The sequence below is a fragment of the Mastigoproctus giganteus genome, chromosome 5 (assembly GCF_048544385.1).
Source record: "Mastigoproctus giganteus isolate SK-2022 chromosome 5, ASM4854438v1, whole genome shotgun sequence".
NCBI lineage: Eukaryota > Metazoa > Arthropoda > Arachnida > Uropygi > Thelyphonidae > Mastigoproctus > Mastigoproctus giganteus.
In genome coordinates, this window is record NC_143579.1 from 3,882,746 (window position 1) to 3,901,852 (window position 19,107).

Below are 19,107 nucleotides of genomic sequence, written 5' to 3' on the forward strand. Positions count from 1 at the left end.
ATCAAATATGGAAATTTTAGGGATATCACAAACATGGTGCTACTCGATATAAGGAATGCAGAATTTGAATATGGTAAGTACATTACATATAAGGCCAGATGGGTCAGGGAGGGTGGAGGAGTTATACTTTTAGCATTAGCATTAGTAGAGGCATTTGATGCAAGAAAGCAAGCTTATGCAGCATCAGCCAAAAAAAAAAAAAAAAAAAAAAAAAACCCACTTCCACTTCACCCCTCTGTTCGTTCAAAATACCTGTCCAGCTGAGCCTTAAACTTATTTAGGCTATCAACCTCCACTACAAGGGATAGAAGTCTGTTCCACCAACCAACCACCCGCTGGCTAAAGGCAAATTTCCGCACATCTATCCTACATCTGTCTTTCCTCAATTTGAATTTATGCCCTCTCAGGTGATTATTCTGAGCTAGAGGAAGAATCCCATCAGCATTGAGCATACTCAAACCATTCAAGGCTTTATACACCTCTATCAGATCACCTCGGTGGTGCCTAGTCTCCAGACACTTTAATTTGCAAAACTTAAGCCTTTCTTCGTAAGAGCACCCCTTTGTTCCATTCACTAATCTTGTTGCCCTTCTCTGTACTTGTTCCAGCAGCTCTACAACCATCTTGAAATGAGGCCTCCAGACCTGTATACAGTACTCTAGGTGTGGCCTGACCATTGCCTTATACAAGGGAATAATCACCTCCTTATCCCTGCTGGAAAAATTCCTGTATATCATTGACAATACTCCATGAGCTACTCTTGCAACCCGTCTGCCCTGCTCAGAGAATTTCATATCTGCCTGCACAACCACCCTCAAGTCCCTTTCATTCTCTACCACTGTCAGTGTAGTACCACAGAGTTGATACGTTGCTCTGGGGTTGCTGTTTCCCATGTGTAGTACTTTACATTTGTCAATGTTAAACTTTATTTGCCACCTCTCAGCCCATCTGCTCAACCTTTCCAGATCCTGTTGCAGCAGCATAGTATCAGTAGTGTCCTTGACAACCCTGCCAACCTTTGTATCGTCTGCAAACTTGGACATTAAGCTTGATATACCATCATCAATATCATTTATAAATACAGAAAACAATAATGGACTCAACACTGAGCCCTGAGGGACTCCACTAATAACATTAGTCCACGATGAGCGGTGTCCATTGATTACCACTCTCTGTCTTCTCCCCCTCAACCACCCCTTTATCCATAGCAGCAATTTGCCTCCAATGTCACACTGCTCCAATTTGTGTAGCAGTCTTCTATGTGCAACAGTATCAAAAGCCTTTCTAAGATCCAAGTATATAATATCAAAGCTATTCCCTGCATCCAGTTCTTTTGTGACTGCATCATAGTATCCAATCAAATTGGTCAGGCAAGACTTCCCCTTAACAAAACCATGCTGTGTCCGAGCTATAACTGAAGTCTTGTCTAAATGATCCTGCAGTGCTTCTTTAACCAGTGCCTCCATTAATTTTCCTGGAACAGAAGTTAAGCTCACAGGTCTATAATTACTTGTGTCAGCCTTTGATCCTCCTTTGTGAATTGGGGTCACATTTGCACATTTCCAGTCTATGGGTACCTCCCCTGAGTCCAAGGAAGCTCTCATAATTATGGCTAAGGGTTTGCTTACTTCATTTGCTGCCTCCTTTAATATAACTGGATAGATCCCATCCACCCCGGGTGCCTTTCTTGTGTTTATCTTCAACAGTTTCTCCTCCACTTTACTCCCAGTTATTTCAAGATTCTGTAGCTTACTGCTAGAGTTGAATACACCTCTGGCATTCCCCTCGCTGAATAACTCCTCATGTGTGAATGTCGATGCAAAATATTCATTTAGTTTGTTAGCTACCTGAGCAGGATCATCAACAGTTGACCCATCAATATCAAGTGGACCAATCTGATTCATCCCCTTCCTTCTAGAGTTTACATAAGTAAAGAACTCTTTGCTGTTTTTCTTTGCATCCCTTGCCAAGGATTTCTCGTAATCTGCCTTCGCCTGCCTAACCTCCTTTGTAACTTGGTTGCATATCAACTTGTATCTATCATAGGCCTCTGTGTCATGTGTTAATTTGTAAGTATCCCATGCATTTTTCTTCTCTGCCATATGCCTCATTAGTTCATCTGACATCCATTTTGGCCTAAACCTTGAACAATATTTCTTAGTTAGTATGTAAAGCCTAGTAGCTTCCAAGATAAGTTCTTTGAATGCTTCCCATTTTGAATTTGCTGTTGGTAACATCATCAGTTGGTCCCACTGTATAGAATTTAAATACTGTCTCAGTCCATCGTAGTTGCCTTTACAGAAGCAATAACCCTTCCCTTTACCCCTAATGGTAGTTACCTCTTTGAGTAAATCCCACTTCAGCACACTGTGATCACTGCAACCTAGTGGTTCATTTATCTGCAGATTCTTAATGCATGAAGAATCACTGCTGATAATCAAATCAAGAGTATTACTCCCTCTAATTGTCTCACGAACATGCTGATGTAGAAAACAATCATCCAATAAATCCACAAAAGCCCTGCTAGTGTGTGAGTGACCAGCCCCCAAATTCCAGTCAATATCTGGGAAATTAAAATCTCCCATTATAAGACTCTCTGATTTACTGGCCCACTCTATTTCCCTGTACAGTTTCTTATTATACTCATCAGAGTCATTAGGCCTATAGCACACTCCTACTCTCAATTTTGATCTCCCAATGCTTATGTCACACCAAACTGACTCAACACTGCACTGTCCAGCGATGTCGACTGGCTTCACTTCCTTGGTTTTTATGTGTTTCTTAACTAACAGCATAACCCCTCCCCCCTTCCTATCCTGTCTATCCTTTCTGTAGACGTTGTACTCCCCAAATTCCAGTTCTGCATCCCTTATATTTGTGTGACACCACGTCTCTGATATCCCAACAATATCTGCCTTTGATGTTTTGAGCAATACCTCAAATTCATCAAATTTATTTACCAAACTCCTAGCATTAGTGTACACGCAAGTATACCTGCACCTGTTTCTATTCTTAGCTACCCTAACACAACCCATGTGTTTACTTGTACCGCAATGGCTCCCAGCAGTCTCTGAAATATCATGCATCTTGTTTTTCAGGCTTCTGCTCATTCTAATAGAAGCAGTGCAAGAATCTCTTTCACCTCTGCCAGTGGCTACTGTCAATCTATTGGTCTTTGTCTCCCCCCAAGCTAGCAGTTTTCCGACCCACCTAACACTGCCTTGATAGCATGAGCAAATATTCTTGCACCCTTTCTATTTAAGTGTATCCCATCCCTGTAGAAGCAATCTCTCCTGTTAACAAGTACAGTCCAGGCTGAAAAAAAATTCTACCCCTTGAACCTTGCACAATCTTTCCAGGGCCGAATTGATCGACAAGGCTCTCATCATATACTCCCTCCTATCGTGTCTGGGCAGAATTGCAGACACTTTCAAATTCAACCCTAATTCACGGCTTTTTTTCATCAGTGACCTGTACTTGTTAAGTAATTCTGCCGGTCTCCTACTCTTGATATCATTAGTGCCAATGTGTACAACTATATCACCTTTTGTGCCCTTAAAAGATGATATCTGCTCTACAACGTCATCAACCTTTGTCCCTGGCAGACATACCCTGGTCCTGTTCCACCTATCCTTTTTACAAAGGATGTTTCCCATTTCCTGGACAATAGAGTCACCAACAACTACTAGTTCCTGAGGGACCAGCGCATTCTGCCTTGGGGGTTGCCGTTGTGTTGCGTGATGACCAAGTGCAAGCTCTGGCCTTGATGTGGGCAGCTGAGAGCCTGATGGGCCCCTCATAGATCTTTCGAGGGCATCCACCCTGTCCTTCAAACTCTCATATAGGCCCATAACAACGCTGAGTTGTTGCCTGATTTCCTTACACTCCTTACATCGCGCACACACAAAGACATCCCCCATGGCAATATCATGTTCCTTTCCAGATAGTTCGGCAAACATTTCACAAGTTGCACATTTTTTTAGGCTGTGATGCGTTGGAGAATCGCTCCCCCCCTCAGTTCTCCCCCGAGTCACAGCACTCCTGCCACTTTGTGCCCGTTGCTTTGCTGCTCTAGTTTGGGGCATGATACTTTAAATTAATAAAATCAATAAATTAAATTAATTAAATGTCAATACTATGCTATCTAATAGAAAGAGTGAAGCATATTACTGTTTGTAACCCCCTAAATAATGTTATCAACTTGAAAAAAAAAGTCTTAAAACTTAATTGATTTTAAGAAATCACAGAAAACTAAGGAAAGTTTTTCAAGGAACCTTAAAAATTCAGTGAATAAAGTAGAGTATATATACTTAGTAGTTAATATAATAACAAAAATATAAAAAAAGAAAATCAATTAATATAATAACAAAAAAGTTAATTGAAGAATTAATATAATAACAAAATGAGAAAATCAATAACAGAAGTGATTTATTGTTTCCATTTTCATGTTTTCATTTTGGCAACTTTATTGAAAACCTCATCAAATAATTTTACTGGCATATTCATTTTCAATAGATAATATAGACAGATTTGATAATCTAGTCCAACCCAGTGATGAGCAAAATTAATTTTTAATTAATTTTAATTTCGAAAAGCTTCTTTCGCAAGAAGCTATAGATACACATACTGTTAAAGACAATCTTAAACATAATAATAAATTTGGTAGAGATTCCGAAAAATCCCCCCTTATTAATAAACTCTACAAACTGCAATGCTGTCCACTGTTTTGCCTGCTCAACAATCATTTTTACGGCTTGTAAGGTACGTCTTAGTCGGCGAATTTCTAATACAATTTCTTCATGACAAAATTGGTCGAAAATTTCGATCAGTTTTGAAATATGCATTTCAAAACTTCATATTATTCTTTCTTCACAACAATCAAATTATACAGTTGAATAATGGCAAACATTGAAAGAATTTCATCCATCACTTTCGAACGAACCTCTAATTGTTGACGAAACCTATCCAGGCATTCATACATCACTCTTTTTAATTCTTCTTGGAGCAACAGCCCAGCATCCTTCGTCATTTCTCCTGGCATTTGTTTTTTTATCCTTATGCTTTCTCTTTTTCCTATTGAAATGCCCATTTCCTCAAAAGTTGTATTTGTGAATTGAAATGCCCTTTCTACAATTTTATTTCTTTCTTCATTAATAAATAATTTTAAGGTCCGTAACTTTACAACACATTTTTCCAGGCTTATTCTGACTGTATATATTTTTGTGTAAGGTTAACTTCTTGTAGAATTTTGTAACAGAAAGAAAGATAACTTAGAAAAGAAAAATCACATGTGGATGGTAATAAAATTTCAGCAGTCCCTCTCGTATCTATATTCTCTTGAGGTTCACACAATGTTTGTAGAGTGAAAGTTAAATTTTAAAAATTCATTTTGACCATAATAACAGATTCATAATGTGCACTCCATCTTGTCTGGGTAAGTCTTTTGACTGTCATTCCTGTATGTCTGCACAAGTAGCACATTGGTATCGTCACCGTCCTCCTCATACCAAGTGGAAAAGGCCCAGGTTTGAATCCTATCAATGATGTGGGGCACTTTTATGGGTTTTTTCCCCCCAGTGGATGAGTTAGTCAGTCCCAGGCATAGATAGTAAGGTTCCCCCACCAGAAACTGGGATTTTCATTCAGTAAAACATGCAAATCGACCAGAGAAACATGCAATTTACAGACACAATACAGATGGGTATATGTAATAACTTATGGGGTGATCCTAATATAATAGTTTGGTTTTGATTTTTGTCATTCCTGTATATTTTTTCATTATTTCCCAATGGTGTGGAGAGACCGCACAATAAAGGTTTCCCAAAGTTCCTAAGAAGGCTACGCATGACGAAACACTTGCAAATGAATGCACTCTGCATAAATTTAACGAGTGGTTTGCATAGGGCATAAACAATGCATTGGGATTAAGTTCCTTGATTTTAGATTGGACTCCACCATGAATTCCTGCCATGGTTGGTGCATTTTGTTGGTGAATAACTCCTCACACATGAGGAGTTATTCAGCGAGGGGAATGCCAGAGGTGTATTCAACTCTAGCAGTAAGCTACAGAATCTTGAAATAACTGGGAGTAAAGTGGAGGAGAAACTGTTGAAGATAAACACAAGAAAGGCAGCCGGGGTGGATGGGATCTATCCAGTTATATTAAAGGAGGCAGCAAAGGAAGCAAGCAAACCCTTAGCCATAATTATGAGAGCTTCCTTGGACTCAGGGGAGGTACCCATAGACTGGAAATGTGCAAATGTGACCCCAATTCACAAAGGAGGATCAAAGGCTGACACAAGTAATTATAGACCTGTGAGCTTAACTTCTGTTCCAGGAAAATTAATGGAGGCACTGGTTAAAGAAGCACTGCAGGATCATTTAGACAAGACTTCAGTTATAGCTCGGACACAGCATGGTTTTGTTAAGGGGAAGTCTTGCCTGACCAATTTGATTGGATATTATGATGCAGTCACAAAAGAACTGGATGCAGGGAATAGCTTTGATATTATATACTTGGATCTTAGAAAGGCTTTTGATACTGTTGCACATGGAAGACTGCTACACAAATTGGAGCAGTGTGACATTGGAGGCAAACTGCTGCAATGGATAAAGGGGTGGTTGAGGGGGAGAAGACGGAGAGTGGTAATCAATGGACACTGCTCATCGTGGACTAATGTTATTAGTGGAGTCCCTCAGGGCTCAGTGTTGGGTCCATTATTTTTTTCTGTATTTATAAATGATATTGATGATGGTATATCAAGCTTAATGTCCAAGTTTGCAGACGATACAAAGGTTGGCAGGGTTGTCAAGGACACTACTGACACTATGCTGCTGCAACAGGATCTGGAAAGGTTGAGCTGATGGGCTGAGAGGTGGCAAATGAAGTTTAACATTGACAAATGTAAAGTACTACACATGGGAAACAGCAACCCCAGAGCAACGTATCAACTCTGTGGTACTACACTGACAGTGGTAGAGAATGAAAGGGACTTGAGGGTGGTTGTGCAGGCAGATATGAAGTTCTCTGAGCAGTGCAGATGGGCTGCAAGAGTAGCTCATGGAGTATTGTCAATGATATACAGGAATTTTTCCAGCAGGGATAAGGAGGTGATTATTCCCTTGTATAAGGCGATGGTCAGGCCACACCTAGAGTACTGTATACAGGTCTGGAGGCCTCATTTCAAGAAGGATGTAGAGCCGCTGGAACGAGTACAGAGAAGGGCAACAAGATTAGTGAATGGAACAAAGGGGTGCTCTTACGAAGAAAGGCTTAAGTTTTGCAAATTACAGTGTCTGGAGACTAGGCACCAGCGAGGTGATCTGATAGAGGTGTATAAAGCCTTGAATGGTTTAAGCATGCTCAATGCTGATGGGATTCTTCCTCTAGCTCAGAATAATCACCTGAGAGGGCATAAATTCAAATTGAGGAAAGACAGATGTAGGATAGACGTGCGGAAATTTGCCTTTAGCCAGCTGGTGGTTGGTTGGTGGAACAGACTTCCATCCCTTGTAGTCGAGGTTGATAGCCTAAATAAGTTTAAGGCTCAGCTGGACAGGTATTTTGAACGAACAGAGGGGTGAAGTGGAAGTGGGTTTTTTTTTTTTTTTTTTTTGGCTGATGCTGTATAAGCTTGCTTTCTTGCATCAAATGCCTCTACTAATGCTAATGCTAATGCATTGTTGTAGCCTTGACCACAGAACAGATTTATATCCAGTCCATCCTTTTCCAAATTATTCAAAATTTCTTTTGTATGTTCGGCAGTGGTCTTTCCAACAATGGGAAAGAAGCCTAAAAATGACTTCTTCACTTCAACCTGATCACCAACAATGTGAACATATCTAATTACTTCACACATTTGGTCAGTGTGGGATATGCTGGGTGTACTGTCAAATACAATTCAAAATATTTAGCTTGTTTTATATTATTGGCTACTATTTTTTCTCTCACATAATTTCCTAAAATGTTAATAAACTCATTTTGAATCTCTGGCAATAAATATGAAGGTTCTTTCCTATCGGATGAACATTCAATTCTTAAAATATGTTATTTAAAAACGGGGTCATACTTTGATAGAAACTGTACTATTTCTATAAAATTTCCTTTTTTTGTAGAAAATATGGATTCATCATGTCCATGAAAAGGAAGATCCTGACAAGCCAGAAATAAGATTACAACTAAAAGCCAAGATTACAAATAAGATTTACAACTAAAAGCCATCTCTCCATTTTTTCTTTCTTTATCCAGTACTGTCTGATGAATGAGGTCAATAGTTTGTTGAAACTTCAACTCTGCACTTAAGGTTTTCCACTTCTCTAAGCACGAGAGATGCTGTTCACTATTTTCATGGTCAAAAACCTTTGGGTTTAATTTCCACCAAGGTTTCAATCCCAGGATAAAGTTGGATGTTTTGATTTCTTTATTCTCCAATGAAAATAGTTTGCAGCAAAAACAAAATAAATTTCCTGATGATGGTGAATAAGCCATCCATGTCTTAAAATCTTTTCTGAGTTCGGCAGTGTCTTATAAAACCAGGAAGTTGTTAGCTGTTGATTTTTCCCTTTAATTTTTTCTCTTGCTCTTTCAACAGTGTCAAAAGGTCCATTCTTATTTTAAAATATTCACTGCCTTTCTTAATAAAATAAATTCTCAAGTTATCTGGTACTGGAATATGCCAAAAAGTGACATTATTCTTTAAAAATATGTTTATTTCCTCTTCCTTTTCAGAATCTTCTCTCTGCTCATGTATATTTTCACCAGATTCTTTTCCACTAATGGATAAAAAACTTTCTCTGTTAGATCCTCTTGAGAAGATGACTCTTATACTTGCACTTCTGATTTATAATGCTGAATATTTATTGCACTAAATGTTGAAGGTGTAACATACTTCAACAATGATCATTGTTGAATGACATTGTTTTAAAAATTTCTTCTATTGCTCTCTTTGCTTTTCTCTGTTGAAAACTGCTGGGTCGATTTCGCTTCATTTTGTACTTATATGTAGGGACCTATATAATGAAGGTCATTAAAAAGCAGAAAATATCTGTAAAATGTAAAATAAGTATAAATAAAAACGAAAAACGAGTTTTCAGGAAATACAAAGGCTCACCTGTATACTTCATATAAATCCACTTACCAAAAATGTGGTGCTAACTTAACGACTTGTAAGATGAACTTTGTAAAAAAAAAATATAGTTAAACTAAATGCATTTGTTAAGGCTAAATATTGTTTTGATCCCCAGTTTTATGTGCCTTAATAACATACCAAAAATTTAAATGCAAGTATTAAAGTTGCAGTCGGTTAATATCAAAATCAAGGTATCTTGTTGTTAATTAAATTGTGTCAAATCGCAATTTCAACTAACAACTGTAAATTTAAGTGGAGAAAGATAAATTTTTAAAAAAGTTGAAATTATTTTGTTAAAGTTAATTCTTTCCTTCTTGTTCAAGTGATGGCACCCCTTTCTGGCCGGCACCCGGAGCAGACCATCTCATCACCAGGTGCCAGCCAGAAAGTGGACCATCCCACCACCAGGTGTCTTCCTTGCTACGCCACTGCTGGTAAGACTTATTCTGGATTGCAGGCCAGCTAAAAGATAGAGGATATTGACATTCCCTCTTATTTCTAATTTTCATCAATGATATTGACAAGGGTATGCAAAGTAAGCTGTCCAAGTTTCCTCATGATTTGAAGATGAGAAGGGTGATTAACAATCCAAATCTGGATTTATATATATATGTGTTTAGGACAAAGAGTGTGACAAAAATGTGTGAACTCAGCATTCCGATGGGCATTTATCAGAACTTGAAGAATAGGGTGAATGTCCTGAAGGAATTAAAATGGAAAACCATGAAGTTCTCAGCTGTACAACTTAACACCAAAGCATTACACTTGTGCATCGGGCAACACAGCAGCAAATTCCACGGCAAAATGAGTTGGTCCAATAGTGTTATTGACATTGTTATTGTCAATAACACTATTATCTACATCAGTGGTGTCTAACCTATGGCCCGCAGGCCGGATCCGGCCTTCAAATAATTTTTATAAGGCCCACGTGGAAAGTGAACTAAAACAACATCGATCGCCACTGCGTGCGCCACTGCAAGCGTCCAGCTCGACCGTATCAAACATGTACATGTGGTTCAGTGCAGTCATATATACAGTTATGTATTTTGATATAACTTGTTCATTGTATTGAATTAATTATTAATTTGAAGTGAATTAAAAAAAAAATCATTCTTAAAAATGTTCCAAAAAGGGAAAATCGATTTCGAGTGTCGTGTTTTTGATCCAAGGTGGACTGAAGACTATTTATTCATTGATTACCATGAAAAAGCAGTGTGTTTGGTGTGTCAGGAGACTGTGTGAGTTTTTAAAGAATATAATTTAAAACAACTCTGATTCCAATCATAAATCTTATGATCAACATAAAGGAGTGCTGCGAAAAGAAGTGTTCAAAGTTACAAAACGAATTAAGAAAAACAACAAAACATACTGAAAATGTATCAGTCGAGAAATTTATCTGTTGTACATGCCAGTTATCAAGTTGCACATTTGATCACTTTTAAAAGTAAACCATTCAATGATGGTGAATTTGTTAAGCATTGTTTGTTAAAAGTTGTGGAAGAATTTGTCCAGAGAAACGAACAATAATACAAGATATTAGTTTGTCTCGACAAACAATTATGCGAAGAGTAGAAGATATTGGAAAGAATTTGTTCGAACAACTTTTGTAAAACATAAAACAAATGAAATATTTTAGCATGGCACTGGATGACAATACTGATGTAAAAGACACAGCCGAACTCCTCATCTTCATACATGGAATTAATGATAACTTTGTACCAGTTGAAGACTTAGCTTATCTACAGAGTATGCGCGGAACAACTGCAGGTGAAAATCTTTTTAAAAATTTTTGCTAATCTATCGAAAAGTTAGGATTAAATATTAAAAACCTGGTAGGAGTCACAACTGGTGGTGCAAAAAGTATGATTGGTAAAAACATTGTGCTTATGGGAAGAATAACCAAGAAAATGATAGATATCAGAGCTGAAACTCCTATTCAAATTCACAGCATTGTACATCAAGAAACTCTTTATGGGAAAGAATTGGATCTCCAACACATTATGAATGTGGTTATTTCAACTGTAAATTTTACAAGATCATATGTCCTTAAATGGCTGTTGAAACATCACCAAATGTTACAACCGAATGAACACGGAAAAAGGGAAACCAATAAAACAACTATCAAATATGGAGTGGCTGTTTGATCTTGCAATTCATACATACATTTCTAGTCATTTAAATGCTCTTAATTTAAAACTACAAGGGAAAGGAAAATTGGTCTGATTTGTTTGGTGACATCAAATCATATCAGAATAAGTTGTTATTATTTAAATCCCAGTTCAGCAAGACAATTTATTTCATTTTGAATGTTGTACTGAGCTAAGGGAGAAACACATTTCCAAAGAATCGTTGCCTTTCGATATTACAAGTTTAAAAGTTGATTTTCTGATATAAAATCCCATGAAAAAACAACATTTTGTTTGAGAACCCATTTACTTCTATGACTGAAAACTACAATCCCAGATTGTAACTTTTAGATTATTGATCTTCAAGCAAAATATGATTCAAAAATAAGTATATAGACTGCAAAAATAAACTATTTGAATTCTACGAGGCTTTCCCATCTGAATATTTTCTGCTAATAAAAGAAAATGAAAATGGCTACTTTATTCAGATCAAGGTATGTTTACAAGGAGATTTTTTCACTCGTAAAATCAAATAAATATTTAAAAAGAAACAGAATAAGAGATGACCATTTTTTTTTTATGAAAACCCCAAATACGAGAGGTATTAGAACCTATAGTACCATGCATGGGTTGGAGGTTGAGAAGACGAAAGAAGATATTTGTTGACATTATGAAGGAAGGTTGTTCCGAAAAACAGAAGTTGAATGAATAAACGAGGAAGATAAAAAGTTGGTTCTGAGAGTTTCAAGTTGGACAGTAAATGGATGTTGGTTAGTAGCGGCACGTGTTTGGACTGTTTTGAAAGAGAGAGAGAGTGGGAATTATAGAAGGCAATTCAGAAGAACAGTGCCCATGCAAGTATCTGTAGAAAAGGCATGCAGCAGAAACATCTGTAGAAAGGCATGCAGCATTAATGACTCATCTCTAACTCTGTTAAAGATGAGTCATTAATTAATTTTGGCACTAATGATATTAAGAGTAGGAGACCAGCGGAATTACTTAACAAGTACAGGTCACTGTTGAAAAAAAGCCGTGAAGTAGGGTTGAATTTGAAAGTGTCTGCAATTCTGCCCAGACACGATAGGAGGGAGTATATGATGAGAGCCTTGTCGATCAATTCGGCCCTGGAAAGATTGTGCAAGGCTCAAGGGGTAGAATTTTTTTCAGCCTGGACTGTACTTGTTAACAGGAGAGATTGCTTCTACAGGGATGGGATACACTTAAATAGAAAGGGTGCAAGAATATTTGCTGATGCTATCGAGGCAGTGTTAGGTGGGTCAGAAAACTGCTAGCTTGGGGGGAGACAAAGACCAATAGATTGACAGTAGCCACTGGCAGAGGTGAAAGAGATTCTTGCACTGCTTCTATTAGAATGAGCAGAAGCCTGAAAAACAAGATGCATGGTATTTCAGAGACTGCTGGGAGCCATTGCGGTACAAGTAAACACATGGGTTGTGTTAGGGTAGCTAAGAATAGAAACAGGTGCAGGTATACTTGCGTGTACACCAATGCTAGGAGTTTAGTAAATAAATTTGATGAATTTGAGGTATTGCTCAAAACATCGAAGGCAGATATTGTTGGGATATCAGAGACGTGGTGTCACACAGATATAAGGGATGCGGAACTGCAATTTGGGGAGTACAACGTCTACAGAAAGGATAGACAGGATAGGAAGGGGGGAGGTGTTATGCTATTAGTTAAGAAACACATAAAAACCAAGGAAGTGAAGCCAGTCGACATCGCTGGACAGTGCAGTGTGGAGTCAGTTTGGTGTGACAAACATTGGGAGATCAAAATTGAGAGTAGGAGTGTGCTATAGGCCTAATGACTCTGATGAGTATAATAAGGAACTGTACAGGGAAATAGAGTGGGCCAGTAAATCAGAGTGTCTTATAATGGGAGATTTTAATTTCCCAGATATTGACTGGATTTTGGGGGCTGGTTACTCACACACTAGCAGGGCTTTTGTGGATTTATTGGATGATTGTTTTCTACATCAGCATGTTCGGGAGGCAACTAGAGGGAGTAATACTCTTGATTTGATTATCAGCAGTGATTCTTCATGCATTAAGAATCTGCAGATAAATGAACCACTAGGTGGCAGTGATCACAGTGTGCTGAAGTGGGATTTACTCAAAGAGGTAACTACCATTAGGAGTAAAGGGAAGGGTTATTGCTTCCGTAAAGGCGACTACGATGGACTGAGACATATTTAAATTCTATACAGTGGGACCAACTGATGATGTTACCAACAGCAAATTCAAAATGGGAAGCATTCAAAGAACTTATCTTGGAAGCTACTAGGCTTTACATACCAACTAAGAAATATTGTTCAAGGTTTAGGCCAAAATGGATGTCAGATGAACTAATGAGGCATATGGCAGAGAAGAAAAATGCATGGGATACATACAAATTAACACATGACACAGAAGCCTATGATAGATACAAGTTGATATGCAACCAAGTTACAAAGGAGGTTAGGCAGGCGAAGGCAGATTACGAGAAATCCTTGGCAAGGGATGCAAAGAAAAACAGCAAAGAGTTCTTTACTTATGTAAACTCTAGAAGGAAGGGGATGAATCAGATTGGTCCACTTGATATTGATGGGTCAACTGTTGATGATCCTGCTCAGGTAGCTAACAAACTAAATGAATATTTTGCATCGACATTCACACATGAGGAGTTATTCAGCGAGGGGAATGCCAGAAGTGTATTCAACTCTAGCAGTAAGCTACAGAATCTTGAAATAACTGGGAGTAAAGTGGAGGAGAAACTGTTGAAGATAAACACAAGAAAGGCACCCGGGGTGGATGGGATCTATCCAGTTATATTAAAGGAGGCAGCAAAGGAAGTAAGCAAACCCTTAGCCATAATTATGAGAGCTTCCTTGGACTCAGGGGAGGTACCCATAGACTGGAAATGTGCAAATGTGACCCCAATTCACAAAGGAGGATCAAAGGCTGACACAAGTAATTATAGACCTGTGAGCTTAACTTCTGTTCCAGGAAAATTAATGGAGGCACTGGTGAAAGAAGCACTGCAGGATCATTTAGACAAGACTTCAGTTATAGCTCAGACACAGCATGGTTTTGTTAAGGGGAAGTCTTGCCTGAGCAACTTGATTGGATACTATGATGCAGTCACAAAAGAACTGAATGCAGGGAATAACTTTGATATTATATACTTGGATCTTAGAAAGGCTTTTGATACTGTTGCACATGGAAGACTGCTACACAAATTGGAGCAGTGTGACATTGGAGGCAAATTGCTGCTATGGATAAAGGGGTGGTTGAGGGGGAGAAGACAGAGAGTGGTAATCAATGGACACCGCTCATCGTGGACTGATGTTATTAGTGGAGTCCCTCAGGGCTCAGTGTTGGGTCCATTATTGTTTTCTGTATTTATAAATGATATTGATGATGGTATATCGGGCTTAATGTCCAAGTTTGCAGACGATACAAAGGTTGGCAGGGTTGTCAAGGACACTACTGATACTATGCTGCTGCAACAGGATCTGGAAAGGTTGAGCAGATGGGCTGAGAGGTGGCAAATGAAGTTTAACATTGACAAATGTAAAGTACTACACATGGGAAACAGCAACCCCAGAGCAACGTATCAACTCTGTGGTACAACACTGACAGTGGTAGAGAATGAAAGGGACTTGGGGGTGGTTGTGCAGGCAGATATGAAGTTCTCTGAGCAGTGCAGACGGGCTGCAAGAGTAGCTCATGGAGTATTGTCAATGATATACAGGAATTTTTCCAGCAGGGATGAGGAGGTGATTATTCCATTGTATAAGGCGATGGTCAGGCCACACCTAGAGTACTGTATACAGGTCTGGAGGCCTCATTTCAAGAAGGATGTAGAGCTGCTGGAACGAGTACAGAGAAGGGCAACAAGATTAGTGAATGGAACAAAGGGGTGCTCTTACGAAGAAAGGCTTAAGTTTTGCAAATTACAGTGTCTGGAGACTAGGCACCAGCGAGGTGATCTGATAGAGGTGTATAAAGCCTTGAATGGTTTAAGCATGCTCAATGCTGATGGGATTCTTCCTCTAGCTCAGAAAAATCACCTGAGAGGGCATAAATTCAAATTGAGGAAAGACAGATGTAGGATAGACGCGAGGAAATTTGCCTTTAGCCAGCGGGTGGTTGGTTGGTGGAACAGACTTCCATCCCTTGTGGTGGTGGTTGATAGCCTAAATAAGTTTAAGGCTCAGCTGGACAGGTATTTTGAACGAACAGAGGGGTGAAGTGGAAGTAGTTTTTTTTTTTTTTTTTTGGCTGATGCTGCATAAGCTTGCTTTCTTGCATCAAATGCCTCTACTAATGCTAATGCTATCCAGTTCTTTTATGACTGCATCATAGTAATCAAATTGGTCAGACAAGACTTCCCCTAACAAACCCATGCTGTGTCCAAGCTATAACTGAAGTCTTGTCTAGATGAATGCTTCTTTAACCAGTGCCTCCATTAATTTCCTAGGTCTGTAATTACTTGTGTCGCCCCGTGATCCTCCTTTGGGAATTGGGGTCACATTTGCACATCTCCAGTCCATGGGTACCTCCCCTCTCTCCAGGGAAGCTCTCATAATTAAGGCTAAGGGTTTGCTTACTTCCTTTGCTGCCTCCTTTAATATAACTGGATAGATTCCATTCACCCCAAGTACCTTTCTTATGTTTATCTTCAACAATTTTTCCTCCACTTTACTCCCAGTTATTACAAGATTATCTAGCTTACAGCCAGAGTTTAATACACCTCTGGAACTCCTCTCATTAAACAACTCCTCATGTGTGAATGTAGATGCAAAATACTCATTCAGTTTATCAGCTACCTGAGCATGATCATCAACAGTTCAACCATCGATATCAAGTGGACCAATCTGATTCACCCCCTTCCTTCTAGAGTTTACATAAGTAAAGAATGCTTTGCTGTTTTTCTTTGAATCCTTTGCCAAGTATTTCTCGTAAACTGCCTTCGCCTGTCTAACCTCCTTTCTGACTTGATTACAGACAAGCTTATACCTGCCTTAGGCTTCTACGTCACCTGATAATGTATATGGTACATATGGCATCCCATACATTTTTCTTCTCTGCTAAGAGCCTCATTAATTCATCTGACATCCATTTAGGCCTGAACCTTCAACAGTATTTCTTAGATGGAATGAAAAGCCTAGTAGCCTCCATGATTAAGTCCCTGAATGCTTCCCATTTACAATTAAACATTGGTAGTAACATCAGTTGATCTCACTGTACAGAATTTAAAAGCTCTGAGACCACTGTAGACACCTTTATGAAAGCAAAGCCCTTTAGCCTTGGTCGTAGTTACATCTTTAAGTAATTCCCATATCAGTACATTGTGATCACTGCCATCCAGTGGTTCCTTTATCTGCAAATTCTTAATGCATGAATAATCACTGCTAATAATCAGATCAAGAGTATTACTCCCTCTGGTTTCCTTTCGAACATGCTGCAGTAGAAAACAGTCATCCAATAAATCCAAAAAAGTTACTCGCATGCTAGCTTGCTAATGTGAGAGTGACAAATGCACAAGTTCCAGTCAATATCTGGAAAGTTAAAATCCCCCATTATAAGACATTCTGATTTACTGGCCCACTCTATTTCTCAGCACAACTAATCATTATGGTCATTATATTCATTAGGCCTATAACACACAGCTACTCTCATTTTTACTTTCCCAGTGCTTATGTCACACCAAACAGACTCAACATTGCATTACCCACCAACATCAATTGGATGCACTTCCTTAGATTATATGTGTTTCTTAACAAAGAGCATAACCCCTCCTCCCTTCCTCTCCTGTCTATCCTTTCTGTACACATTGTACTCCCCAAATTCCTATTTTGTACTGCTTATATCTCTGTGATGCCACGTCTCTGTTATCTCAACAATATCTGCCTTTGATGTCTTGACTAGCACTTCAAGCTCGTCAAATTTTATTAACCATACTTCTAGCATTGGTGTACATGCAAGTTACATTAGTTACCCTAACACAACCTATGTATTTACTCGTTCCACGATGACTCCCAGCAGTCCTGCAAATTCCCACCATCTTGCTTTCAAGATTGCTGCACATTGTAACAGAAGCATGGCAAGAATCACTTTTGCCTCTGCCCTGGCAAATGTTAATGTTTAATCTGATAATCTCCCCAAGCTAGCAGTTTTCTGACCACCTAACACTGTCTCAATAGCATCAGCAAATATTCTTGCACTCTTTCTATTTAAGTGTATCCCATCCCTGTAGAAGCAGTCTCTTATGTCATCAAGCACAGACCAGGCTGAAAAAAAATTCTACTCCTTGAGCCTTCTACAATCTCTCTATGGCCGAATTGATCAACAAATCAGTCTTACGTAAGTTAGTCTACAAATTAGTCTACTTGGACTAATGTTATTAGTGGTGTCCCTCAGGGTTCTGTGTTGGGCCCATTGTTGTTTTGTATATTTATTAATGATATTGATGAAGATATATCAAGCTTAATGTCAAAGTTTGCAGATTATACAAAGGGTGGCACGGTTTCTAATAACAGTAATGAACAGTATGCTGCTGCAACAGGATCTGGAAAAGTATGGTAGATGGGCTGGGAAGTGGCAACTGAAGTTTAACGTTGACAAATGCAAAGTACTACATATGCGTAGCAGTAACCCCAGAGAAATGTACCAACTATGTGGTGTTACACTCAGGGTAGTGGAGAATGAAAGAGACCTTGGGGTAATTGTGCAGTCAGATATGAAGTTTTCTGAACAGTGCAGACAGGCTGCCAGAGTAGGTTTTGTTAATGATATACAGGAATTTTGTGAGCAGGGATAAGGAGATGATTATCCCCTTGTATAAGGCAATGGTCAGGCCACACCTTTAGACTGTGTACAGGTCTGGAAGCCTCATTTTAGGAAGGATGTAAAGTTGCTAGAACACAAGTATAGATAAGGGCTAGAAGACTGGTGAAAGGAACAAAGGGGTGCTCTTATGAGGAAAGGCTTAAGTTCTGCAAATTGAAGCTTCTAGAGACTAGACACCTGCGAGGCAATCTGATTGAGGTGTATAAGGCCTTGAATGAATTGAGCAGGCTTAATACTGATGAGATTCATCTTGCTCAGATTATAAACCTGAGGGGGGGACACAGATTCAAACTGAGGAAAGATGGTTGTAGTATAGATGTGCGGAAGTTTGCCTTTAGCTAGCGGGTAGTTGACTGCTGGAACAAACTTCCATCTGTAATGGAAGTTAATAGTTTAAATAAATTGAAGGCAGAACTAAACAAACATTTGGATCAGTAAAATGGGAAGGTTTTTTTTTTTTTTTAGCTGATGCTGTATAAGCTTGCTTTCTTGCATCATGTGCCTCTACTAATGCTAATCCAATATAATATTATATTATGTGCTATTTTTGTATAAAATTTATTTCAATAAAAAGGGCAAAAAATAAAAAGAGGAGTTGTCAAATTACTACAACAAACAAAAAATTCCAAATAAAAACCAATGAATAAATGAATATAAGTCCCTGCAGAAACTGAAATTTTTTTTTAACATTTAACAAAAGTATTAATACATACGGCAGTGGCAAAATACTGGGAGTCTGTAGAAAATACACACAAAGTAATTGCTGAGTTTGTAACTTTAAAGTGAAATCCTGGTGTGTTGTACATTGTGGGAACATCTTTAATGATTATATCACCATTTGAAAGGCCAATTGCTGAAATAAACAATAGTTTTTACTTTACAGAAATGATATTATACAATATAAATAAAAAAAAAAAATTGATAGAGAAATAAACAGATAAATGGGTGCAACAAAATAGATTTGAAAAAGAAAATAAAGTTAAATTATTAAGATTATAT

At 38.4% G+C, this 19,107-nt stretch overlaps 1 protein-coding gene across 1 annotated transcript in view; it reads right to left on the bottom strand.

Moving 5' to 3' along the window:
- LOC150085135 (cilia- and flagella-associated protein 251-like) overlaps positions 1-19,107 on the bottom strand; it is a 198,207-nt gene that overhangs the window by 89,967 nt on the left and 89,133 nt on the right. The window contains exon 4 of the mRNA XM_090373840.1: positions 18,822-18,961. Coding sequence (XP_090229966.1) covers positions 18,822-18,961 — 140 coding nt within the window. The remainder of the gene's footprint in view (positions 1-18,821; positions 18,962-19,107) is intronic.